General features: G+C 49.0%; 1 protein-coding gene across 3 annotated transcripts in view; it reads left to right on the top strand.

The window, feature by feature from the left end:
• The first annotated feature begins 19,137 nt into the window (after positions 1-19,137).
• The window catches only part of AP3D1 (adaptor related protein complex 3 subunit delta 1), a 39,848-nt gene continuing 32,237 nt past the window's right edge, over positions 19,138-26,748 (top strand). The window contains exon 1 of one of the 3 annotated variants that reach the window (XM_026019374.2): positions 19,138-19,446. In XM_026019374.2, the coding sequence (XP_025875159.1) occupies positions 19,351-19,446 (96 nt within the window). In that variant the 5' untranslated portion in view covers positions 19,138-19,350. The remainder of the gene's footprint in view (positions 19,447-26,748) is intronic. The other 2 variants (XR_003238190.2, XM_026019376.2) reach the window with 2 other exon arrangements.

Genomic DNA, 26,748 nt, shown 5'->3' on the forward strand with positions numbered 1-26,748 from the left:
GTGCTCCCGGCATGGAGCCTGCTTCTCCCTCTGCCTATGTCTCTGCCTCTCTCTCTCTCTCTCTCTCTATGTCTATCATAAATAAATAAATCTTTAAAAAAAGAGAGACTCACTCTGCCTCTGCACCTCCCCCTCTAAAGTAAATAAATGAATTTAAAAAAAAAAAAGAATGGAAGCTTCCAGACCTCTTGAAGTTATTTTGAGAGACTTTAAGGGCACATACTTTCTCTTTTAAAGAGGGTTGGCTTAGGGTAGGGTCTAAGCCAGCCCATTTTCTTATTTTTGTAAATAAAGTTTTATTGGAACACAACCATATGCATTCATTTGCACATCAACTACCACTGCTTTTCCACCACCACTGCACAGTTGAGCCAATATATTGACTCCCTGGTCCTTTACAGAAAGTGTGTCAGCCCCTGATATGAGGCACAAGCACACTTGCCTCTTGGAGTCAGCTGCCTTGCCATGCATGCCTACCACACATGCTTGCAGGGGGCTGGGGCAGAGCACCCCCGTGTCCCCAAATGTAACACCCCCCCAATTTTCCTGCACCATTTGGCTCCAGGGGCTGTGGTTTGCTGACCCCCTGGTTTAGGTTATGGGAGCTCAAAACACAGCAAACAGTGGATTACCTCCCCATCCTTCACCCCATGCAGGATCCCAGCCCTCCATCTCTGTAACGCAAGTATTTTCTTCTAGTGGAAATTTAGCTCATGACCATTTCCACTACACTGATGGCTTTTATGACACACCCCACAAGGCCCACAAATAGTTTGTTTTTTTTTTTTTCCTCATGGTAAAGACCAACAAGCACAGGATAACATCTGATTCCCAGATGCTCTGGGAAATCTCGGTGAATTCACCAAATTTTCCCCAGCAGGGAAATGGTGAAGCTGCCAGCTGGTGGGGGCCCACTTTAAAGTCAGAAGTAGCAGCAGTAATAGGAGAGAACGGATTCCTTCTGCTCCAGGATCCGGGTCCCTGTACCTCGGAAGCCCAGGGTTTTCTGAGTTCCCTGCAATAAGACTGTTTCACAACTCAACCATTTCCAATTATTGAGCACTGACTGTATGCCCGGGCTAAGCCAAGCTCTCTATATACAATCTCACTTGATCCTGCAAGGACCCCGGGGGGGGGGGGGGGGGATATTCTTTTTGTATCAGTTTCCTATGGATGCTGTAGCCAAGAACCACAAACTAAAACACAAATTTACTGTTTCACATACATTGTATCTCTGGAGTACTCTGAGTAAAGCACCAGGCTAAAACCAAGGTGTGGGCAGAGCTTTGCTCCATTGTGGAGGTTTAGGGGGAGGATTCATCTCCTTGCCTTTTGCAGCTTCTAGAAGCCGCCTGATTCCTTGGCTCATGGCCCTTCCTCATCTCCAGGGCCAGCAGCAGCTCCAGCTGCTACTTCCCTGACCATCTTCCACTTTTAAGGAGCCTTAAGATTACCTTGAGTCCACCCAGACAACCCAGGATAAACTCTCATTTTAAGGCTAGCTTGTTCACAACTTCAATTCCATCTACAACCTTAGTTCCTTTTGCCACGTGACCTAACATTTCCGTAAGTCCTGGCGATTAGGAGGTGGACATCTCTGAGGGACATCTATCTACCTACTATACTTTATAAACATCCCACTTTGCTGGTGGAAAAAAAAAAAAAAACTCAGGCTTGGATGGGTTTAGTGATTACCCGAGTCACAAGCGGCTAGTCATGGTTGAGCTGGGTTGGTCTAACTCCAGAGCCCAGCCTGTTAACCAGGGCTGCGACATGCAGGATGCCAAGTGCCTGCGGGCAGGAGGAAGGCAATGCAGAGCTGAATATAGGATTCAGAAAAGCAGGAACCCAGTTTCTCACTAAGGCAGATCTACTGGAGAGTTCTCCACCCCCCAATAAAGTTCCTGGGCTCTGAGGTTACATCTCTCTCACCCACTTTAGTCCAGGCTCTTGCATCCCTGCTCCCCCCCCCCCCCCCCCCCCGCCAGCCCCGGGCCCCTGCACACACACTCTGGCAGGATTTGGCCATTTAGCCTTCTCTGGGCAGTTTAGAGCTCTCCATGGTACTGAAACACCCCCCCCATGCCCTCCCCCCGCCCCCCACCGCTTCCCTTTCACAGCCAGGGGGGTGGGTCTCTGCTGCTCTAACTCCTACTTCGTCTTACTAACCACACCCCAGGACTCCGTTTTTTCCCAGGTCCTTACTGGGCCTCGAGTTGGGGGGTGGGGTAGGGGAGGTAGTTCTAGGGCAGCCCAAGAGCTTAGAGAGCTTTCCTGGAACCTCTAAATATTTTCACACTTGGAGAGTCCCAACGGATGAGCAGTAAGCAGATCTGTGATTGAGGAGAGCCCTCCCTTTACTGACATATCTCTTAGGAATTATGCAAAGTCACTCCTGGACAACCTCAAGTGTCCAAGTTTTGGCCTCTAAATATTATACCAGTTGTTTTGAGCATGCTGATTCAAAACAAAGGACAAACAAACAAACAAAAAAAGAAACTCTATTCTGTTATTTTGACCACGTGGCAGCCTCCAGAAGCCATCTATCTGGTCAAGCACATAGGATTCTTGGAGTCTGCTGGTGCTGCTGTTGCTGCTGGTTTTAATTGTGGCAAAATACACATTACATAAAATTTGCCATTTTTAAGTTTACATTTTGGTGGTATTAAGAACATTTGCAGTGTTGTGTAACACCACCATCTATCTCCAAAACTTTTCATCATCTCAAGCTGAAATTCTGTCCGATTAAACACTTACCTCCCCCAACCTTTGGCTCCCACCACCTACTTCCTGACTCCAGGACTTTCCCAATTCTATGTCATTTTTGGTTCCAGGATCCCATCCAGGAGACTGCATGATATTTAGTGGTCATGTCTTCTTGAGCTCTTCTTGGCTGAGGCAGTTGCTCAGATTTTCCTGGGTTTTTTTTAAGATTTTATTTATTTATTCATGAGAGACACAGACAGAGAGAGGCAGAGTCACAGGCAGAGGGAGAAGCAGGCTCCCTGTGGGGAGCCCAATGTGGGACTCGATCCCAGGACCCCGGGATTACAACCTGAGCCAAAGGCAGACGCTCAACCACTGAGCCACCCAGGTGCCCAATATTCTTGGTATTTTTTTTGTTTTTGTTTCTGTTTTTTAATGACCTTGAGAGTTTTGAGGAGTGCTGATCAGGCATCTTGTACAATGTTTCTGAACTGGGGCCTGTCTGGTGTTCTTCTTATGATTGGACTGCAGTTATAGGTTAGCGAAGAAGATGACAGAGGTGAAGGGTCATCCCATATTAAGGGTCCATTCTAGGGGATCCCTGGGTGACTCAGCGGTTTCGCGCCTGCCTTTGGCTCAGGGCGTGATCCTGGAGTCCCGGGATCGAGTTCCGCGTCAGGCTCCCTGCATGGAGCCTGCCTCTCCCTCTGCCTGTGTCTCTGCCTCTCTCTCTCTCTATGTCTATCATAAATAAATAAAAATAAATCTTAAAAAAAATAAGGGTCCATTCTATCAATATGACTTATCACTGGTGATCTTCATCACCGGGTTGAGGTGTGTTTGTCAGATGTCTCCACTATAAGTTATTCTCCCCTCACCTCTTTCCATTTGTTTCCAAGCTGTTATGCATGCCTCACATTTATAAATTGGAAATTATGCTCCCTCTCCTTGAGGGTTGAGTATTTATGGGAATTGTTTTTGAATTTTTCTTCCTGGGAGGTCTATTTTGCCACTAATTTCTTTAATCACTTATTTACATCAATATGGATTCATAGATATTTATGTTATAATTGAGTTTAATCCAACCTGGCTGTATTTCACTACAAAAATTGTTTCAGCTTTGGGCACTGGGCTTTCAGTTGGTTCCTGCGTCCTGTTGACATAACCCCATCTCTGTAGTGGATTTGTTTAAACACTGACTTCCTGGTACTACAAGATGTTCCATGCTCATGTTGTGTATTTCCTCAGTCTAGAAGCAGCCATCTCTCCACGGAGTCCTGGTTCCTTTTGTTGGAGAATGGTATTAGAAAATCAAGGTCTAGGTGCTGGGTGCCACGGACTTTAAGTCTTCCAAGTAATGGGACAGAGATATATGATGTGAGTCTGTATGAATGGCTTCTGTTAATCACATTAAAGATATGGTGCAGGGGGATGCCTGGGTGGCTCAGTGGTTGAGCATCGACCTTTGGCTCAGGGCCTGATCTGGGGGTCCTGGGATCAAGTCCCACATCGGGCTCCCTGCAGAGAGCCTCCTTCTCCCTCTGCCTCTCTCTCTCTCTCTGTGTCTCATGAATAAATAAATAAAATCTTAAAAATGAAATTAAATAAATAAATAAAATCTTTAAAAAAATATATAGTGCAGGGAGCATCTGGATGGCATCTGCCTTTGGCTCAGGTCATGATCTCAGGATCCTGGGATTGAGCCCCACATCGGGCTCCGTGCTCAGTGTGGAGTCTGCTTCTCTCTCTCCCTTTGTTGCTCCTCATGCTTGTGCTCTCTCTCTCTGTCAAATAAATAGATAAATAAATAAACAAACAAACAAACAAATAAATAAATAAATAAATAAATAAATAAATAAATAATTTAAAGTTTAAAGATATAGGAGGGACAATGTTGTTCTCTAAAATCAGTTTCATTGGTGGGAATACAACATCTTGCTCTTGTCTGGAGGGTCTGAACCCGCTAGGTCAAGTTGACCCAGAGAAGTAGTCTGCATTTCCCATCCAGGTGGGGAGCTTCTAGGCTGTCTAGACACAACATCTCACATGACAGTTTCCAAGGAAACAAAACTCCATCTCCGCATCTTAGCCCAATCTTAACACCAACCTCTTCACTCATAGCTCTGGCTAGCTTTGAGCCCGTCAAACTCTGCTTCATGTAAATATTACCCAAACTCTACTTTTCCCTCAAATCCGTCATCCGTTTCCTTTCCGCCCCCCCTTTTTTTCACGAGACACTCCATACATCCTCTATTATGTGGTCTCATATGCTGTGGCAAGTTAATAAATCTAACTTCCTGGGACCACAGTGGAGTCCCTGGAAGTCCGTATCAGATGGGCTTTCAGCACTGAAGCGGACAGTGGTGGGGAAAGGGTTATCCTGAAACTCAGAGGAAGAAGCTGGGATTAGCTGTTGCTAATGTGAGATGAGCCATCCAGTAGCTCCAAGCCACAGTTCCAGCAGGAACATAAAGAGGTCGGTACGGTGGTTCATTGTTCAGACTTCCAGGGGATGTTGGGATCATTCAAGAGAAGAGAGGAGCGAGACATATTTCTCTCTTCTTCATGGGAGGAGAGAAGGGAAAGAAACAGGGGGAGCGGGGCTACAGTACAGGCGGTTGCAGGTAGGACCAGGATCCACAAGCCAGAAGGGCTTTAGCGCCCAGGCGGGGATGGAGTCTTCACAAGCTTCTTCCCTCTGCCACTCCCCCGTCCTCCCTGTGAACCATCTGCGGTAGGGAGTCTCTGGAACCAGCATCGCCAGATCTAGCAATTAAATATACAGGATTCCAAGTTAGAGTTGAGTTTCAGATAAACAGCGAATAATTTTTCTAATGTAAGTACGTCCCAAATATTTAACAGGACATGCTTACAGTTAAACAAAAGTCAGTGTTCACTGGAAACTCAAATTTAATGGGCAGTCCTGTATCTCAGGTGGATCTCTCTCTTCCCCAGAAATGCAAACACCTGCCACAGGCACAGGGGGGCCTTTGGGGGAAGTGGCCCCCCTCACTTTTGGGGGCCGGAGCAGCTGTATTTACTGTCATGTGATGCTGTCATGTGATCAGAGTTCCTTCACAGGGTTTGGCTCCCTCGCCAAAGCATCCAGCTCTGTAGGTTGGGGGAGCAGCCTATCGGGTGGGCGGGAGTTCCAGCCAACAGAGGCCTTGGACGGTGACGAAGTGGCCCAATCAGAGCTTCCCTCTGTGGGATTTTTGAAGGTGGGACAACGAAGTTGAAATATGAGTTCAAATCCTGTCTCTGCTGCTTAGCAGTTGCATGTGTTGTGAAGGAGGGGGCTCAACCTTTGATTTTTTTTTTTTAAAGATTTTATTTACTTATTCATGAGAGGCAGAGACACAGGCAGAGGGAGAGGCAGGCTCCCCTCCCAAACCCCATGCAGATGTACCAATGGTCCCAGGACCCTGGTATCTTACCCTGAGCAGAAAGCAGATGCTCAACCACTGAGCCACCCAGCCTCTGATTTTTTTCTTTAATTTTTATTTATTTATGATAGTCACACACACACAGAGAGAGAGAGAGGCAGAGACATAGGCAGAGGGAGAAGCAGGTTCCATGCACCAGGAGCCTGACGTGGGATTCGATCCAGGGTCTCCAGGATTGCGCCCTGGGCCAAAGGCAGGCGCTCAGCCTCTGATTTTTATATGAACCACGTATGGGCATCAAATGACGTACCATGGACAAAACTTAGAGCAAATGCTCAATGTTTATGCTCATTATCGTGATTAGCAATGTCAATATAATGAACACCTTTGCCCTCCTTTCTTCCCATGAGATTAGGCCACCGGGGAATAGCATGACCGCGCTTCACAGCCAAGAAGACAAGGACGCACTGTCGGGTTGTGTTCCTGGTGGAGCATTGACCGGGACCAGGCCCCTCCAGGCTTCCTAGCCACCTCCCAGGAAGCCTGACTTGCACTTCTGTTGCCACCTCACTTCTGCATTCCCCCCAACAAACCCGCTGCCTGTGGTTACCAGGACCACAAGTGATGCAAGATGATGGCTTCATTGCTGGGACCTCCTCCCCAGCTAGCAGGGCATTGAAACAGCCTAATTGGTGTCTCTGGGGGAAGTTGGGGGGAGGTACCAAATTGTTCACCCAGGAACAGGGCCTAGCCCTCGGGGACTCCTCCCCACACAGGCACACTGGGAAGGTGCTTTCTCAGTCCCAATCGCAGGACTAGGATGCAGGGTAATGGGGGAAGGCCGCTAGTATCCAGGTTCCTGGTCTGCCAGACAGGCACGTAACAATCACGTATATGCATGTGTTCATTGAATAAACATTGTTGACAAAACCAAGTGTTGGCGGGAGCAAATAGTGCTGGAAACCTCAGCCACTGATGCGGGGATCATAAATTCAGATAACTGTTTGGCATCATCTACTGAAACTAAGCATAGACATAACCCATGGCCCAGAGATTCTACTCCTGGATATGTGGCCGGGAGAAATGAGAGCACATATCCATTAAAAAATGTGCACACGCATGTATATAATTTAGATAAATTACACATCATCAGAATGAAACCCTTTTGTGCTTAACAGAACTCCATCAAGAAAATGAAAAAGACAACCCACAAAATACAAGAAAATATTATCTGCATATCAGGTATCTGATAAGGAACTTGGATCTAGGATATATATATAAAAAAAAAAACTCTTACAACTAACTCAACAATTTAAAAACAATCCAACTGAAGGGCACCTGGGTGGTCCAGCAGGTTAAGGATCATGACCCCAGGGTCTTGGGATCCAGCCCTGTGTTGGGCTCTCTGCTTCTCCTCCCTCTGCCTACTGCTCTGCCTACCTGTGTGCTCTCTGTCAAATAAATAAAACCTTTTTTAAAAAGTAAAATAGAAATAATCCAATTGAAAAATAGGCAAAGGATCTGATAGACATTTCTCCAAAGAAGATATACAAATGGTCAATGAATGCATGAAAAGATGCTCAATATCATTAGCCTTCAGGGAAATGCAAATCCAAAGCGCAATGAGTAATTGCTTCATACTACCAGGATGTCAATAATAAAAAAAAAACCCATAATATCAAGTGTTGGAGAAGATGTGCAGAAACCGAGACACTTATACCCTGCTGGTGGGAACGTAAAACAGAGCAACTGATTCAGAAAATAGTCTGGCAGTTCCTCAGAAGACTAAGCATAGAGATATCATATGACCCAGCAATTCCGCTCCTATGGAAATGCCAAAGAGAAATGAAAATATGTGTCCACACAGAAACTTGTATATGGATGTTCACATCAGCATTTTTCATAATTGTCAAAAGTAGAAACAATAGAAATATCCAAAAAAAAAAAAGAAAGAAATATCCACGAGAGGATGACTAGGTATGTGCATCACTTGGCCTCAAACAGGTGCAAGGCGCCCACACACGCTGCCCCCGGGAAGGCCCCCGAGCCCACATGCTCAGGGAGGGAACCAGACACAGGAGGCCCCACGGAGTGTGAGTCCATGTGTGTGACACGTCCAGGACGGGCTCGTCCACGCACAGGGAGGGGACTCGGGGGGTGCTGGGCAGGGGGTGGGGAGTGATTGCTGATGGGGACAGGAGTTTGTTTTGTGCAGAAACTGTCCTAAAATTGGAGTAGCGATGTTTGAATAATTTTGTAAATATACTAAAAACCACTGAGTTGTACATTTAAAGGGGTCCATTTTATGGTATGTAAATCATATCCTGTGAAATAATAGCAAATATATATGTAGGTCTCTGTCCCCCAGTTCCTGTCTAGAGCTCCTAAAACTCTTGAATTTCCTGAATGACAAGAGCGCCTGGGAACATCTTTTGTTCTGCTATTGAGCCTCTGTCCCCAGTTCCTGACCCTGAGCACCTAGATCCCTGGGCACATCCTGGGTGATAGAAGCATCTTTTGTTCTAATGAGATGACCTGGTGGGCTCCTGGATGGGAGCAGGTCACCAGAGAGACCATGAGAAGCTTGGAACTTTCAGGGCCACCCCACCGGCTCAGTTGGTGAGGCGTCTGGCTCCTTGGTCTTGGGGTTCTGAGTTTGAGCCCTACGCTGGGTGTAGAGATTGCTTTAAAGATAAGACCTTTAAAAAGAAGCTTGGAACTTTCAGCCCCACTCTCACCCTCCAGCGAGGGAAAAAGGGCTGAAGATTGAGCTGATGATGGCTATGTGATGAAACCTCCATAAAAATCCCCTAATTACCAGGTTTGGGGAACTTCCAGGTCAACGAACATGTGGAGGTACCAGGAGGGTGGTGGTCCCTGGGGAGTCAGATTGTAGGGCTCCCAGCTGATGTCACACCTGGTGTCAGAGTGTTGTCAATCTGATGGTGTGAGAGCTAAAGAGACACACACGGGGGTGGGGGGGTGAGTTTTCCTAGGCATGTCTTTTTTTTTTTTTTTGAAAGATTTCATTTATTTATTCATAAGAGACACACAAAGAGAGGGGCAGGGACACAGGCAGGGGGAGAAGCAGGCTCCCTGTGGGGAGCCTAATGCAGGACTCAATCCTGGGACCCAGGGATCACACCATGAGAGGAAGGCAGACGCTCAACCGCTCAACCGCTGAACCACCCAGGCATCCCAAACATCTCAATAGCTGTTATTTTAAAAGAGGGAGGGAGACACGATGGCAGATGTGGCTCCTTGTTTCATTCTTCCATGTTCCTAACCCCTCCCTGTGTCAACACACTGTTCAGGTGAGGCTGAAAATTTTCTAACTGTAGGAAGTATGTCCCTGCCCCATGGGGTGAGACACCCCTGACTTGCTCTGGCCAATAGGATGATAGCGGGTGCTCAGAAGTCGCCTGGGGAGGGACACGGCCCCTGGGTGTGTAGCCTGGCGCCGGGAGGGAGAACAGTGACATGTGGAGCTGGCAACGTGCTGACGTCAGTTCACACTGGCTCATAAGGGCTGATTGTTAAATATTTAGTTATTTTGCAGCCTGGGTTTTAGACACAGCCAGTGTTAGAAGTCAGGGTATGTAAATGTCTGTATGTAAAACAAAGGTGACCAATACTCAAAACTCACTATCCCCGTTGGTTTTGCCATTGTTTGGTGTTATCATGTGTTGTACATGCTTCAGATTATACAGATATGGGCAGGTTATAGCTTCAGGTTATTTACATCAGTTGCATCAGAACTGTCCCCTACAGATTCGTATCTTGAGGCCTAACCTCCAGTGTATTGAAATTTGGAGGTGGGGCCATTGGGGGACTGATTAGGACATGAAGGTGGAGTCCTCATGAGTGGGATTGGGGTGCTTATAAAAAGATGGCCCCAGAGAGCTTCCAGCATCTTGGACTTCCTCGCCTCCAGAACCATGAGAAATAAACATCTATTGTCTATAAGCCCCCACCCCGCATTTATGGTATTTTTGTTACAGCAGCCCACCTGGCCTAGGCCGTGTGTAACGGCCTGCCACTGCTCACCTCTTGTCACATTCGGTGACGTCAGAATGGTCAATTGAGACAAGCCACAGTGGGAGTATTTACACCACAGAAATTGACAAAGGTGACAAACACCTCCATCTCCACCCCGGCCCCCACCCCAAGGACGGCTATTAAACATTTACCAGCACACCCTGTGTGGAAGGCACATGGGGCAACATGAAGCTTGGAACCAGGAGCAGCTAAGTTAGCTCTACTGATGCCCAGCACACCTGAAGATGGGAATAGACAGATTCCTGTCAAATAGATGATTATTGCCTGAGTTTGGTGTAGTTTGTTACACAGCATTATTGTGACTCTTGGTGACGGATACAACAGGTGTTCACCTTATTGGCCTGAGAGAGCTTCAAAGCAGTGAAGCTGAGTGCAGAAGAGAGTCTGTTAATGGTGACACAGTTGAGTCCAAAGGTTCCTGGGAGCAGGAGACAAACATGACACCTGGGTCCATATATGGCAACTTAATTAGCTATGGAGTTTTGGCTCATTGACCGCCCTTCTCTGAGCCTCTGCTATCAGGAGCAAAAATTGCAATGACCCCCACCCATTGTCTTGAGGATCAAAGTAGAAGAACACGTGCGGGGTATGGCACAGGCGCTCTATGAACACTCCTGTAAGGTGACGCCTAGCCACCTTGCCCAGCTCACCTTCTACTCCCCTCCTCACTTACACTCCAATGACACCAGCTTTCTCTCCGTCTTTCCACCATGCTGTTTGTTCTGATCTTTCACTTTGTCCTAACATCTGTGTGGTCGTTTCCCCCAAAACTTCTCTTGGCTGTGACTTGGCCCTCCATGTCTGTTCACTGCCAAAGTCGGTACACGGTAGACACTCAGTATGTTGTTGTTGAATGAATGGATGAATAGACGGAAGCACGGACAGATGGGAGGTTGGATGGATGGATAGATGATGGATGGATGGATGGGTGGATGGATAATGGATGGTATGGATGGTGGATAGGTGGATGATGGATGAATGGATGATGCATGGATGGATGGGTCATTTATAGGTGAGAGCACTGATTTAAGGCTGGAGCTGGAATTGATGACAGTTGCCCAAACCTCTGGTCAGGATGCCGTGCTCCCAGCTCCCAAGCCAAGATCATTTCAGGGAAGGGCGGCGCCATGTCTGACCCTGGCTAGCACTGCTCTCTGCTGGCTGTCCCGGATATTGCAGGCAGCCCACCAGAACCAGGAAGGTAAAAATTGGCCCTTGTCAAAACCATTCTTCAGTACACTCTGGAGGTCACAAGTCCGACTACGGTTTCACTTGACTAAATCCAGGTGTGGGCAGGGCTGGTTCCTCCCAGGGGCCCCAGGAAAACCCATCTCATGCCTTTTCCAGCTTCCAGAGATGCTGCATCCTTGGTCCGCAGATCCTCCTGCATCCTCGCAGAGAGCAGTATAGGGTCTTCCCATCTCTTGGATTCCCATCCTCTGCCTCCCTCTTGTGTGGACCATGTAAGGACTCTGCGTTCCCTCCCTACAGGTAGTCCAGGGTCATCCCCATCTCAGGGTCCTAATCCATAAATCCCTTTTACCATATGAGGTGGCATATCCACAGGTCCCAGAGATCAGGATGTGGGCATCTTTAGGGGCCATTATTCTGCTCACAACAGCATCCGAGACATGTTGGTAAGTGAAGACAAGCAATAGATTAGCATGCTCTTATTGTATGAAAATGCATCCACCCCCAAATGGAACAAGTAAAGATCAGCATGCATAAATGGAGAGAGAGGGTCTGGAAGGAGACATCCTCAACTGCTAACAGTGGCTTTCCTCTGGGGAGAGGGTATTGGAGCATGAGGAGAAGGGGCTTTGACGAAGGCTGTGAGATAGAAAAGCTAAAAGGTATGCAGTGTCCCAGCAAGTCCAAAACAATACATGCCATAAATACTAAAATATCAGATGAAAAATAGGATGGGAAGGAAGATATTACACAACCTCAAAATATCTCCTCTAAGATATTTATTGATTTTAGAGGGATATTTTAGGGTTTTCCAGATATCACTAATTTCCAATTCAATTACGTTGTAGTCATGAAACATTTTGTACATATTGAGACCTATTTTATGACTCAGCTCATTATCTAATCATCTTGATGAATATTCCGTGTGTTTTTGTTTTTAAAGATTTTGTTTATTTATTCATGAGAGACACAGAGAGAGAGAGAGAGAGAGGCAGAGACACAGGCAGAGGGAGAAGCAGGCTCCATGCAGGGAGCCCGATGTGGGACTCGATCCCGGGTCTCCAGGATCACACCCCGGGCTGAAGGCGGCGCTGAATTGCTGGGCCACCGGAGCTGCCCTTCCTGTGTATTTGAAGAGTGTACATACTGCTCTTTTTGGCTAATATGATGGTATTATTCAAGTCTTCTATATTTTAACTGATTTACTACTTACTCTACTAATTACTGAGAGAAGAATGCTGAAATCTCTTGCCAGGGCACCTCAGTGGTTGAGCATCTGCCTTTGGCTCAGGTTGTGATCCCAGGATCCCGGGATCAAGTCCCACATTGGGCTACCCACAAGGAGCCTGCTTCTCCCTCTGCCTATGTCCCCGCCTCTCTCTGTGTCTCTCATGAATAAATAAGTAAAATCTTAAAAAAAAAAAAAAAAAAAAAAAGAGGGCAGCCCCAGGTGGCTCAGTGGTTTAGCACCACCTTCAGCCCAGGGCCTCATCCTGGAGACCTGGGATCAAGTCAGACGTCGGGCTCCCAGCATGGAGCCTGCTTCTCCCTCTGCTTGTGTCTGCCTCTCTCTCTCTCTCTCTCTCTCTCTCTCTCTCTTTCTCTCTGTGTGTCTCTCATGAAGAAATAAATTACAATTTAAAAAAATAATAATAATAAATTAAAAAAAGAACTCTCTTGCCGTAATTGTGGATTTGACTATTTTTTCTTTTCATTCTAGTCAAGTTTTGCTTCATGTATTTTGAACATAGTTATTAGGGGCATACATGTTTAGGATTATTATATTCTCTTGGTGAATTGACCCCTCCAACATTTTGTAATCCCCTTCCTTATCCCTGGTAATATTCTTTGTTTCAATTTTTTTTTCTGATAAAAATTCAACTACTCCAGATTTCTTGAGTACTATTGGGATGGTGTATCTTTTCCCACCTTTTACATTTTTTTTCCTGACAATGTAAAATCCCCCTTCAACTTGTAGCATTTCCTCCACAGCTTTATTGAAGCATGCTTTACATACAATTAAATTCACTTACTGTAAACTTACATTTTGATAAGTTTTGGACTTTTTTTTAGATTTTATTTATTGATTGAAGAGAAGCACAGAGAGGCAGAGATATAGGCAGAGGGAGAAGCAGGCCCCCTGCAGGAAGCCCAATGTGAGACTCAATCCCGGTACTCCAGGATCATGCCCTGAGCCAAAGGCAGATGCTCAACCGCTGAGCCACCGAGGGACTCGGTTTTTGACTTTTTAAAAAAGATTTTATTTATTTATTTAGAGAGGGAGAGAGAGAGTGAGGGAAGGGACAGAGGAGGAGGAGAGAGAGAATCCCAAGCAGTCTTGTGCTGAGTGTGGAGCCTGATGCAGGGCTTGATGTCACTACCTGGGATCATGACATGAGCTGAAATCAAGAGTCAGATGCTTAACTGTCTGAGCCACCCAGGCGCCCCTAGTTTTGTCAGTTGTTTATGGTTGTGTATAACTATATCACAATCACCAAATAGCACATTTCCATCACCCCAAAATTCTTTCTCCTTTACAGTGAACATCCCTGGCCTCAGGACATCAGATATATTTTCCGTCAATATGGTTTTCCAGTGTTTTTTGAATTACATAGAATGGAAGCATACAGTATGTAATGTTTGAATCTGGCTTCTCTCATTTGGTATAATGTTTTTGAAATTCGTCCAAGTTGTTGTGTGCATCAGTAGTTCATCTATTATTGTTGCTGAGAAGTATTCCATTTGGATGGACATGCTATTTTTTTTAATCCATCCATCTGTTGATGGATACTTAAATTGTTTCCACTTTTGGGCTATTATAAATAAAGATGTCATGATCATTTGCATATAGGTCTGTGTTTGGAAATATGTTTTAATTTCTACCCAAGAGAAATTCTCTTGGGTAGATACCCAGGAGTGGAATTGTTGGCACATATAGTAAATGTATCTTCAATTTTGTAACAAACTGCTAAACCATTTTCCAAAGTGGTTGTGCCATTTTTGTTTACTCCAGCCGCGTATGAAAGTCACAATTGTTGTGCATCTTTGCCAATACTTGGTGTTAACAGGCTTTTAAATTTAATCTTTCTTTCTTTTTAAGATTTTTTTTATTTATTCATGAGAGACACAGCGAGAGAGACAGAGACACAGGCAGAGGGAGAAGCAGGCTCCCTGTAGGGAGTGTGATGCGGGACTTGATCCCAGTACTCTGGGATCACAACCTGAGCCAAAGTCAGTCGCTCAACCACTGAGCCACCCAGGTGCCCCAAAATTTAATCTTTCTAATAGATGTATTGTGATATCCCATTGAGCATTTTCTTAATGACTAATTATGGCAACTATCTTTTCATGTGCTTATTCAATATTCATAATATTCTTTGGTAAAATAGAGCTGTTCAAATCTACTCACCTACTTAAGAAATTGGTCATCTTATTTTCTTATTTTTTATTAGCATTTAATTTTGTCACATATATGTATTGTTAGTACTTTCTCCTGTTGGTACTTACCTTATCATTTTTAAAAAATATTTTATTTATTTATTCACAAGAGACACCCAGAGAGAGGCAGACACAGGCAGAGGGAGAAGCAGACTCCTTGTGGGGAGCCCGATGCAGGTCGTGATTCCTGAACCCCAGGATCACACCCTGAGCCAAAGGCAGATAGATGCTCAGCCACTGAGCCGCCCAGATGCCCCCACATTTCTGTTCAGCCATTTTCCTTCTATCCAAAGAACATCCTTTGACATTTCTTTCAATGTCAATCCACTGATCACAAATTTCCTTGGTTTTTATTTGTCTGAAAATATGTGCTGTCTTTGCTTTAAAAGATATTATTGCTAGGTAAAGAATTTTAAGGTTTTGTTTTGATTGTTTTGTTTCCTTTGGTACATGAAAGTTATTACTCCATTGTCTTCTGGGGTGAATTGTTTTATTAAAAATTTCTGTCATTTAGGGCCCCTGGGTGGCTCAGTGGTTGACTGTTTGCCTTTGGCTCAAGTTGTGATCCCGGGGTTCAGGGATCGTATCCCACATCAGACTCCCTTGCTCAATGGGGAGTCTGCTTCTCCCTCTGTCTACCCCTACTCGTTCTCTCTCTCTCTCTCTCTCTCTCTCTCTCTCTCTCCTCTCTCCCTCTCAAATAAATAAAATCTTTAAAAAATAAAAATAAGGGCAGCCCTGGTGGCTTAGCGGTTTGGCGCCGCCTTCAGCCCAGGGCATGAACCTGGAGACCCGGGATCAAGTCCCACGTTGGGCTCCCTGCATGGAGCCTGCTTCTCCCTCTGCCTGTGACTCTGCCTCTCTCCCTCTGTCTCTAATAAATAATACATAAAATATTTTTTTAAATAAAAAATAAAAGATTTTTTTCTTTATCTCTGGTTTCTAGTACTTTGTTTTACTTTTTAAGGTAATCTCCATGCTCCATATGGGCCTTGAACTCATTACCCTAAGATCAATAGTTACTCAGTCCCTTGCCTAAGCCAGCCAGGTGCTCCTCTGATACTTTAATTATAGTGTGTGTGAGTGTGGTTTTTCTATGCTTATCTTTCATGGCATTCTTTGAGCTTTTTAGACCTCTGGGCTTATGGTTTTCATCATAGTTGTAAATTTTTTTGCCATTCGTGGTTTTTTTGTTTGTTTGTTTGTTTGTTTTTGTTTTTTTGTCCTTCCTTTTTCCCCTTCTTATCTGGGACTCCAATTATATGTATGTTGGATTACCTGATGTTATCTTGTAGGTCACTGGGGTTCTGTTCATCCTCTAAGCATTTTTGCTCTCTGTATATTTCATTTTAGCGCTTTTTAAAAAAGATTTTATTTATTTATTCATGAGAGACACATAGAGGCAGAGACATAGGCAGAGAGAGAAGCAGGCTCCATGCAGGGAGCCTGGCGTGGGACTTGATCCCGGGTCTCCAGGATCACACCTAGGGCTGAAGGTGGCGCTAAACCGCTGAGCCACCGGGGCTGCCCATAGATAGCTTTTATTGTAAGTATGTTTTTATGTTATATTCATATCATATTATCAGTATGCATTTATATTACATATTATATAAACACATTTCTATAAACATGTAAATATATATTTGTACTATTTTTTGTACTATATTTTACCATAAGTACATACACTTTTATTATAAAATCCTTAATTTCACCAATCCATCCTCAGTATCTACTCTTTTGCTAATTCCATGCAGTGAGCATTTTTCATATTGTACTATTTGGGGCTAGAAGTTTATTTTTATTCTCCCTGTTTCTCAGCCATTGTTTTTTGCCTGGCCTAGTGAAGCTTCACCACATGCACATGCAGTGACCTTCAGCCAAAGACTTGTTGGGGGCCCCTTTGAAAATATCTTTCTCAAGATAGTTCCCTGCTCTCTGGTACATTGCCCTAAAAGTTCTAGCCACCTTGACCTCCCTCATCTCCCATCTTCGTCCCCTTACTTCACAAAACCACTGTTTTGTTGGGTTTTCCCTTCTGACCACAGCCTAGCTACCACCTACAGGCAGAATCCAGGAGTAACAGTGGGGCTTATCTTGTTTTTTCCCTTCTCTCGGGTGTCATAGTCCCATACTGCCTATCATATGCTGTCTGAAACACATCATCTCATATATTCTGTCCAATTGTCCTGCTGTGTAGGGTGGGAAGACAATTCCCATAGCAGTTACCTGCTACATTCTTTTTAACAGCTGGTCAGGAATCTCTTCACACGGATATGCCAGAACTTAAACATCTAGTCTCCAGTTCTCCTATGGACAGCTGTGTAACCTATGAGTTACTTTTTTAAATTATTTTTTTTGAGAGAGAGAGAGAGAGAGAGAGAGAGAATGAAAAAGAGAGAGAGCATATGCATGCACAAGTTGGGGGAGGGGCAGAGAAAGAGGGAGAAGCAGACTCCCCTCTGAGCAGAGAGAGCCTGATGTAAGACTCCACCCCAGAACCTGGGACCATGACCTGAGCCAAAGAAGGCAGACGCTCAACCAATTGAGCCACCCAGGAGCCTCGAGTTACTTAATTCTTTTTATTATAGATTAGGTTTTCCCGTAATTGAACTTCACATTAATAGAATCATGTCATGCACACTCCTTTGTGTTTGGCTTATTTTATTCCACACTGTGTCTGTGCAATCTATCCATTTTGTTCTGTGTATTAATAATCTATTATTTTCACTGCTGCAGAATATTCTGTCATATGACTACCACAAGTTGTGCATCCATTTTCTGTTGGGGGACATTTGGAGTGTTTTGGATTTTTGACAAATATAAGTGCAGCTATTGTGAACGTTCTTATCCAAGTCTTTGGTGGATGTATTTTTGCATTCTTATCTGGAACAGTAATTAATTTTCTGAGTCATAAAGTATATACGTTCCCCTTAAAACATACAGCCAGGGGTACCTGGCTGGCTCAGTCAGTGAAGTGTGCTATTCTTGGTCTCAAGGAGGTGAGTGCAAGCCCCATATTAGGCATAGAGCCTACTTTAGAAATAAATAAATAGGGGCGCCTGTGTGCTCAGTTGGTTGGGCATCTGCGTTTGGCTCAGGTGGTATGCTGGAGTCCTGGGATCAAGTCCTGCATCAGGCTCCCTGCAAGGAGCCCACTTCTCTCTCTGCCTCTCTTGCTCTGTGTCTCTCGTAAATAAAAATCTTAAAACACACACACACACACCCCACCACAACATACAGCCAGACAGATTTCCAATGCAGCTGTGTCATTGTATATTACTCTCAGGAGAGTAAAAGGAAAATTCCAGTTGTTCCACACCATGTCAATGACACTTGGTACCGTCATATTTTCCGATGTTAGCCACTCTCCTAGTAGTACAAGGGCATCTAATTTAAATTAGTATTTCCCTACTGACCGATGACCTTTTCCTTTATATCTTTTGGCCACTGGTATGTTTTCTTTTTTTTTTTTTTTTTCTTTTGCATGTTTTCTTTTGTGAAGTGCACGTTGGTCTTTTGCCGTATGTTTTTACCCGGATTGCTGTTGTCTTAGAGATTTGCAGACACCTCTGAGCTGTTCTGCTGTTTCTGTGTATCCACACTGCAGCCAGCAGTCCTCAGTTAATGCACACACTGCCGCTCTCTCACGCAGTCTGGGGCTTCTTCGCTCTGCAATGGTGCATCTGGAGGGCGGGCGCTACGTGTCTGGTCCATCAGCCCCCACCCCTCGCCCCCCCCGGGGGAGCCCATCGCGCCCTCATAAAGGTGGGTCCAACCGATGACCACGTGGGAGTGCCCGCCCCGGGCCTCCGCGTCTGCCTGTGGGCACGCGCATTCCTGTGCTGTCCGTGCCACTGGGTTTTGTGAGACACGCAGGATCCATGGCGTCCGCTCGCCGCAGCGCTGGCGGTGGAGACTCGCAAGCAGGGTCAGCCCCGCGGGGCGAGAGGGCGGAGCTGGTTTCCTTCCCGGGAACTTGCCGGAGAAGCTCCACGTGGGAGCCCCGCCCACCGCCGGCCCCACCCACAGCTGTCACTTAGTGGAGGGGCGGGGCAGGGAGGGCGCTCCGGGGGGGCGTGGTTAGACCCCGAAATGAGGAAGTAGGCGGGGCTCCGGAGGCTCTGACCAATTAGAGGCAAGAGCCCTGAGCCGGAGGGGCGCGGCTGCGCGGACGGCGAGGGCGTTGTCTGCGTTTCCATTGGGCGGCCGGCGTCGCCAGGGAAACGTGGTGGCCCGGAGGTGGTGGGGCGGGGCTTCCTCGGGGGGCGGGGCTTCCGGGGGCGGGCCGCCGAGCCGGGGAGCCCGTCGTCAGCTGACCCGCCGCCATCTTGTCCGCCATTTGCCAGCGGCGCGGCGCGGAGCCGGAGGGGAGCGGGAGTGCGAGCGCGGCCTGCTGAGCGGGTCGCCGCCGCCGCCGCCCCGCGGACAGCCGCCGACCTGGCCTGGGAGCCCGCCCCGCCGCGGCAGCAGGCAGCGCAGCGCTCCGCAGGCGGCAGGCGCGGCCCCGGGGCCCCCGCACGGTGCCCCGCCGCGGGCCCCCCGGGGCTCGAGCCCGGCGGCGGCCGCCGCGATGGCCCTCAAGATGGTCAAGGGCAGCATCGACCGCATGTTCGACAAGAACCTGCAGGACCTGGTGCGCGGCATCCGCAACCACAAAGAGGACGAGGTGAGCCCGGCGCACCGCGCGGGGCCGCCTGGCTCTGGCCGCCCCCGGCCCCCGCCCCCGGCCCGACCCGACCCGACCCGGACCCGGACCCCGACTCCGGCCTCCAGCCCGCCCCCGAGGCCCCGCTCCGTCTCGCGCCGCGCCTGCTGGAGACCCGGGCCGCCCCTCGCCCGCCTCCTCCGCCAGCCTCAGTTTACCCCCGAGGGCCGAAGACGGCCCCGGACGGCACCCGAGCAGGACCTCTCGTACCTCCCGGTGCGTCGGACCAGCCGCCGGGAGCCTCCCCCCGCCCCGTGGCCTCGGTTTGCCGGCTGGGCACGGACGCCCGCCTCCCCTCCTGCAGGTGGCCGCGCCGGAGACTTCCAAGGGCCCTCGGGCCTCCTCCGCAGGGCTCCGCACTCCTGGGTGGGGGCCCCGTGCCGGTGCGTGCGCGTCCAGGGCGCTCCCCGGGGCCCGGTCCGGAACCCGGCCTTGCCTCCCTCCTGCGCCGTGTCCCCGGGAAGGTGGGGCCGCCCCTCCCGGGCCGGAGGCGGACAGCGGGAGCCTGATTCGAAATACGGAAGCCGCGGAGGGGTCCTGGAATGGGGAAGCCGGCTTCAGCTGGAGACCCGAAAGCGCGGGGCGGGGAAGCTTTTCCAGAAGTGGAATCGCCACCGCGGGCACCATTTCCTTCCCTCCGCCCCTCCCCCCAGCCTGTGACCTAGATTGGAGAGGAGTGGGGGGCACTTCGTGGCTCCCCGGAGCCCACTCCCACGCGAGGGCCGTGAGCGGCATCGCGCCTTTCTGGACGGGGCGGGGGGCGGGGAGCGGCCGCCCGGAAGGGAGAGCAGCCCCTCGGCGCCGAGCGGGCCCACGACCAGCCGCTCCCGCCGGCCGCGCCATGGCGCCGGGAAGCCGGGCAGAACCAGAACCGGCCGGGAGGTGCGGAGCGGCGGGGAATTCGCCGGGGGGCACCCTCAGCCCGGGCCCTTCTGCGGGACCCGAGTTCCTGCTGCGCGGTTGCACGTTTTCCGAATGGGCGTGACCTCCCCCGGAAAGTAATGGGGTTGATTTAGGCCGTTTCCATCCTCCTTCACGACCGCGGCTGCCCTGGGGTTTGCGTGGAGTTAGAGGCTCTGGGCAGCAGTGTTGGTGACGGCAGCTCAGGCCTGGTCCTCAGTCAGTGTCTGTGACTTGGAGAAGCAGCCGGCTGGCGAGAGCGGCCCGGCCCACTCGGAACACGCTCACACCCTCAGGTTTCCTCTGGCGCTGGTTGACCTCCTGATTGTTCTCTCTGGGGAGCGGGTGTTACTGGGCAGCCTGTTCTGGGATCCTGGGGAGGGCCCGTGACCCGCTCCAGGCAAGGCGCTCACTTAAGGGCTGTCCCCGGCTGTTCCCCGAGCCATACTCATTCATGGAGAATCGCTGGCACCATCTCCACCCTTGGGGCCCTTTTAACGGGGATGTTGGGGGGTGGGGAGGCTGCTGTCAGAAGTCTTCAAGGCCAGCCTCCTGCCCCCGACCCGGGGGCGATTCCCAGAGGACACAGCGTCTTGGTGCCCTGGTCTCCGCACCAGAAGACGGTGGTGATCGGGCGGCTGGTTACGGGGGCTACCTTCTGACCCCGGGTGTTGTCTACGCCCCCATGCACGCAGCAGATGACCCCTACTCTTCTAGTTCCCCACTCTGGTTCCAGTAGGCTCTTCCCTTCTACCTACCGCACCCCAGCAAGGACGTGTGTTTTTGCAGGTCTGTAGTTCCTGCAAAGTGTATTGCTTATAATAGATTTTTAGCTTAAAGCTTCTGTGCGACATCCTACGAATGAGGCTCTCTGGGGACTTGAAAACCCCATGAGAATGCAGCGTGATTCCCAGTAATTTAATCGTGTGACTTGGAGAAGTAGATGGCTGTGATGTTGGGAGACCTGTGTCCGGGTTCTTGGGTCTATTTGACTGGGTGAGGTGGGGAGAGCCTCCCTTATAAAGTGCAGTGAGAGCCACCTCCCCACCTTGCATGCTTCGGAGGGTACAGCAGACGGTGTAATGGGGGCTTCTGTGAGCGCCAGAGCACCCCATGAAGCTGTCTCCTTGGCTGTTTCCAAACCTCAGCCTGCATCCCCTTAGTCGGTTGTGAATTCAATTTAGTGGGTTACGTTAAAAAAGAAACTAGGAAATCCCAATCCGTACACGACAGAGTAGCTGCTGTTTGTTGAAACTTATTTCAGCTTTTAACTGTGTGTATGCGTACGTACTGGGTTACTATGGAAATATGTTTCCTAAAATGAGTCCAGAAAGCTTGCAGAACTGGTCTAGTTCGTATGTTTCTAGGGTACTTGAATTTATTTTGAATCTTACGGTGTCCTGAAGATAGAGTACAAGTGATGTCGGCAGGTAGGGTGAAATCCACTTACAGATATCCTTGCTTCTAAATTTTGGATATGATCGGGGGAGAAAGACCCAAATGATTTCTAAGTTTATTCTAGGTAGTCTTCATATTTGGAGGAAAGCTGTGTTTTTAGTCTTTATAAGCTGCAAAGTCATACCCATACTTTAAATATATGCTCGGTGTGTATTAAAGAGAACTTCCTTCCTGTATATGAGTTTGGACTATATGCTTTGAGTGTTTTTTCTGTGCATAGAAATCGTGGTCAATTCTGAGTGCCTGTTAAGAATCTCTTTTGCGGGATCCCTGGGTGGCGCAGCGGTTTGGCGCCTGCCTTTGGCCCAGGGCGCGATCCTGGAGACCCGGGATCAAATCCCACGTCGGGCTCCCGGTGCATGGAGCCTGCTTCTCCCTCTGCCTGTGTCTCTGCCTCTCTCTCTATCTCTCTGTGACTATCATAAAAAAAAAAAAAAAAAAAGTTTAAAAAAAAAAAAAAGAATCTCTTTTGCATCTGGGACACCTGGGTGGCTCCATGATTGAGTGTCTGCCTTCTGCTCAGGGCGCGATCCCAGGAGGTCCCACATCGGGCTCCCCACAGGGAGCCTCCCTCTCCCTCTACTTATGTCTTTGTCTCTCTGTCTGTCATGAATAAATAAATGAAATCTTAAAAAAAGAAAGAAAGAAAAGAAAAAGAAAGAAAGTCTTCTGCACCCGGCCAGCTCAGCCTGTGGAGCCTGCAACTCTTGATCTCGGGGTCATAGAGTCTGTGCATGTTGGGCATAGAGAGGGGATCCCTGGGTGGCACAGCGGTTTGGCGCCTGCCTTTGGCCCAGGGCGCAATCCTGGAGACCTGGGATCGAATCCCACATAGGGCTCCCGGTGCGTGGAGCCTGCTTCTCCCTCTGCCTGTGTCTCTGCCTCTCTCTCTCTCTGTGTGACTATCATAAATAAATTTTAAAAAATTAAAAATTAAAAATAAATGTTGGGCATAGAGTTTTACTTAAAGATTCTTTTTTTTTTTTTTTTTTTTTTTAAATTTAGATTTTAGTTATTGAGAGAGAATGGCTTGGACACAGGCAGAGGGAGAAGCAGGCTCCATGCAGGGAACCTGACTTGGGACTCGATCCGGGATCTCCAGGATCACGCCCCATGCTGCAGGCGGTGCTAAACCGCTGCGCCACCGCCACCGGGGGTTACTTAAAGATTCTGTTCTGCATCTTGCTGGTTAGGTAGTGGTCCTTACTGACTGCCGGATACAGTGGATCCGCTTGTATCTGAGTAGTGTCAAATTGTTTTTGCTTGGGTGTAAACATTTCCATTCTACTTAACTGGGGTTTCAGAACTTTAAAAATTCAGTTTGCATAATGTTTTGGAATAAGATGTAATCAGAGATTAAGATGGAGCTGTGTGGAATTGCTGTGGAATTACTGCATTGTTTCTGACTTCGGCCTCCACCCAGGAGGTTGGTAATGGGGCCATGCAGGCCGTGGGGGCCTGTGCAGGACTGGGGTCCACTCCAGGGATGGTTACTGCAGTGTAGGCCAGGTTTGACCTGGGTCAGCTACTCAGGGCTTTGTGGCTGTTTGTAAGAGGTTCTTTTTATTTTAACAACTTCTAAGGATAATTAGATCCTGTTTGCTGAGTTTTCTTCCTTTAATAAAATGGGTCATTACTTGAAATCAGGGTCTCTCCCCTCGGCATTACTGACATTCAGGACTGGATCATTTTCGGGGGGATTCCAGGCACTGTAGGGGCTAAGCAGCATCCCTGGCCCAGGCAGACCCCTGGTGTGTAGGGGTCACTTTCTGCCTCTGTTTGGAATCCACAGGACAGACATTCTTTCAGTGGAAGGACTTAGACCTTTGATGCCAGGAACACCCCACTTGGTGACAACCACAGATGTCCCCAGACATTGCCCAGGAGAACTCCTGACCCATATTGATAAGAAAAATCTCCTCGAATTCTCTAATGCTCTTCCCTTCATCCATGCTCCCTGTGTACCCCATATTGTCGCCATGTGGACCTTATGAGATTGTGATATAGGAATACATATTTTGGTCTTTGTCCCTGGCTCTAGGAACAGAGCTTCTAAAATCTTTGTCATTTCCTAAGCAATAAAGTCTTAGGAACATTCTTGTTTATGTGTTTGGTCTCCACCCCCAATTTCTGACCTTAGTGCCTAGATCCTTTGGCACGTCCTGGGTGATAGAAGCATCTTTGGTTTTAGCGAGATGACGTGGTGGGCTCCTGGATGGGAGCAGATCACCAGAGAGACCATGAGAAGCTTGGAACTTTCAGCCCCAGCCCCATCTTCTGGGGAGGGGAGAGGCCTGGGGGTTGAATTAATGATCTGTCCCACCTGTGTGAGATGCTCTGTGAACATCTCTAAACTGTGGGCTTGGGGGAGAGTCTTCGCTGGCAAAAGCATCTGTGTGCCGGGAGGGTGGCGCGGCACAAAGCGACTCTGCAAGGACAGGGGCTCCTACACTTGGGTCCTTTCTGGACGCCTCCCTGTGCACTTCACGGGCCGATCTCTTCTGTATGTTTGTCCTAGCCTTTGTTATGTACTCAGCTGCCAAAGGCGAACAGGCACTTTCCTGAGTTCTGTGAGCTGCTCTGGCAAATTAATCGACCTTGAGAGGAGGGGGTCGTGTAAACTCGTTTATAGCCGGCAGTCAGAGCACAGGTGACAGACCACCTGGACAGGGGGCTGGCGTCAGAGGTGAGGACAGTCGTGTAGGACGAGCCCTGAGCTGGCAGGTGTCCCTCCCAGGCAGGGGACCCAGGAAAACCCTCCCCAGACAGGCACGCAGAGCGTTTTCTATATTTGCTTTTTTTTTTTTTTCCTGACCTTACAGATTGTGAGGTTGTCATGCATAGGATGTTAGATGGTTTAATACTTAGAGTTCCTTGAGTGTAGTTTTCTTGCTTTTTTTTTTTTGTCACTTACACTTGCGTCCCTAAGCAGTCTGTGAACTTCTACCCAGAGCACAGCTGTCTGGCACCCGGCCCCTTGCTGGCCCTCTGCTGTAGGGGCCCCTCCCCGCAGCCCCCTCCCAGGGGGCTCACAGCATCCATTCTGGACATCCGGGGCTGGGACTGCTGGTGTGCAGGGCAGGAGCTGCCTCCACCTCGCCGGTTGCTGTCACTGCCCTGTCGCCCGCCTGTTGGAGTGAGTGCTCATTCCCGCAGCAGGCCGGGCACTCAGGCCGGGAGTGCCCAGGAGCGCATTTGGATGGTCAGAACCTGCAGCGCGGTCCCTTCCTGAGTCCCTGACCACATACAGCTGGGCGTGCTTTCCTCGGTGTGTGGCCATTTGCATTCCCTGTGACATTGCCTCGTGGGGGCTTTGATCGCTTTTTATGTTTGTCTGGCTGCCGGTTTGAAGGGGCTGCCTAGAAGGGCCCACTGAGGCTGCAGGCACCTGTGTAGCCAGGCCGGAGCAGCTGCAGGGACCAAGGCTTGGGCTGGGGTGGAGTCTGCTTTGGCCCCAGCCCTGTGTGACCTGCGCTTGCACTGCAGCTGGGAGCAATGGGAGCGGCGGGCGAGGGAAGGAAGGGCGACCTAGGTACGCTTGAGGCCAGGTTCTTCTCCTCTACTATGGGGCCATTGTGGGCACTCACTCACTGCCAGGAGCTCCCCCAGTCAGGACAAGCACAGATGTCGCCTGGGAGGGCACGGTCACCCCCCCGCCCCCCCCCACACCCTCTGTTCTGGGAGATCTGCTGGTTCGGGACTGGTGGGGGGGGGTCCAGGGTTGGGCTTCCCCCACCCCCAGCCGATCCTGCTGTGCCCAGGGCCTGTGGGGGCACAGAGACGGCAGGCACTCCCACCTCCCTATCCCTATCCCTCCTGGCCTCGGCTTCCCCAGGGCTGCTTCCATAGGCCAGAAGTGCAGCCACATACTATGATTCTGTCCCTGCTAGGCAGGCAGCCAGGCGCATAGTGGGGGGGACCCCTGGTGTGTAGGGGTCACTTTCTGCCTCTGTTTGGAATCCATAGGACAGACATTCTTTCAGCGGAAGGACTTAGACCTTTAACCTATCTGGGCAGCTCTGTTCGCTCAGCTGGGTGTCTGGTGGCTCCTGGGGGGACTGGGTCTCTAGGGTCGGTGCTTGCTGCAGGGGGAAGGGTGCTGAAGGGCACGGAAGAGCACACCCGGCACAAGTGCCCTGAGCCCCTGTGTAAAACCGGAAGCAGCAAGTCCACCCAGCTCACGTGTGGGATAACATGTTGGGATTCTGATGATCTAAGGTAGTTTTTCCTTTACGCAGTTTTATTGGGATGTGATTTACATACCATAACACTTATTTGCTTTAAGCTTGAAGTTCAGAGATATATTTTTAAATTTCCATTTATGGGGCAGCAGGGTGGCTAAATTAAGCGTCCGACTCTTGGTTTTGGCTCAGGTTGTGATCTCAGGGTTGTGAGATGGAGCTCTCCCTCTGTTGGGCTCTGTGCTCAGTGGGGAGTCTGCTGGAGACCCTCCCCGCCCCCCCGTGCCCCTCCCCCTGCTCACAGGCACTCACTTGCTCTCTCATAAATTAATTAATTAATTAATTAATTAAAAGATTTTATTTATTCATTCCTGAGAGACAGAGAGGGACAGAGACACAGGCAGAGGGAGAATCTCAAGGAGACTCCCCACCAAGTGCTGAGCCCGCCACAGGGCTCCATCCCAGGACCCTGAGATCACGGATTGAGCAGAAACCTTGAGTCTGACTTTTTTTTTTTTTTTTTTTTTAAGATTTTACTTATTCATGAGAAACACACAGAGAGAGGTAGAGGCATAGGCAGAGGGAGGAGAAGCAGGCTCCGTGCAGGGAGCCCGAGGAGGCACTCAATCCCAGGACTCTGGGATCACGCCCTGAGCCACCCAGTACTCCTGCACCTACGGCTTTTGAATGGTGCTCCTGCCCCTTAGGTGGGCCTTGCTACCCC

This window comes from Vulpes vulpes, chromosome 9 (assembly GCF_048418805.1).
Source record: "Vulpes vulpes isolate BD-2025 chromosome 9, VulVul3, whole genome shotgun sequence".
Classification (NCBI taxonomy): domain Eukaryota; kingdom Metazoa; phylum Chordata; class Mammalia; order Carnivora; family Canidae; genus Vulpes; species Vulpes vulpes.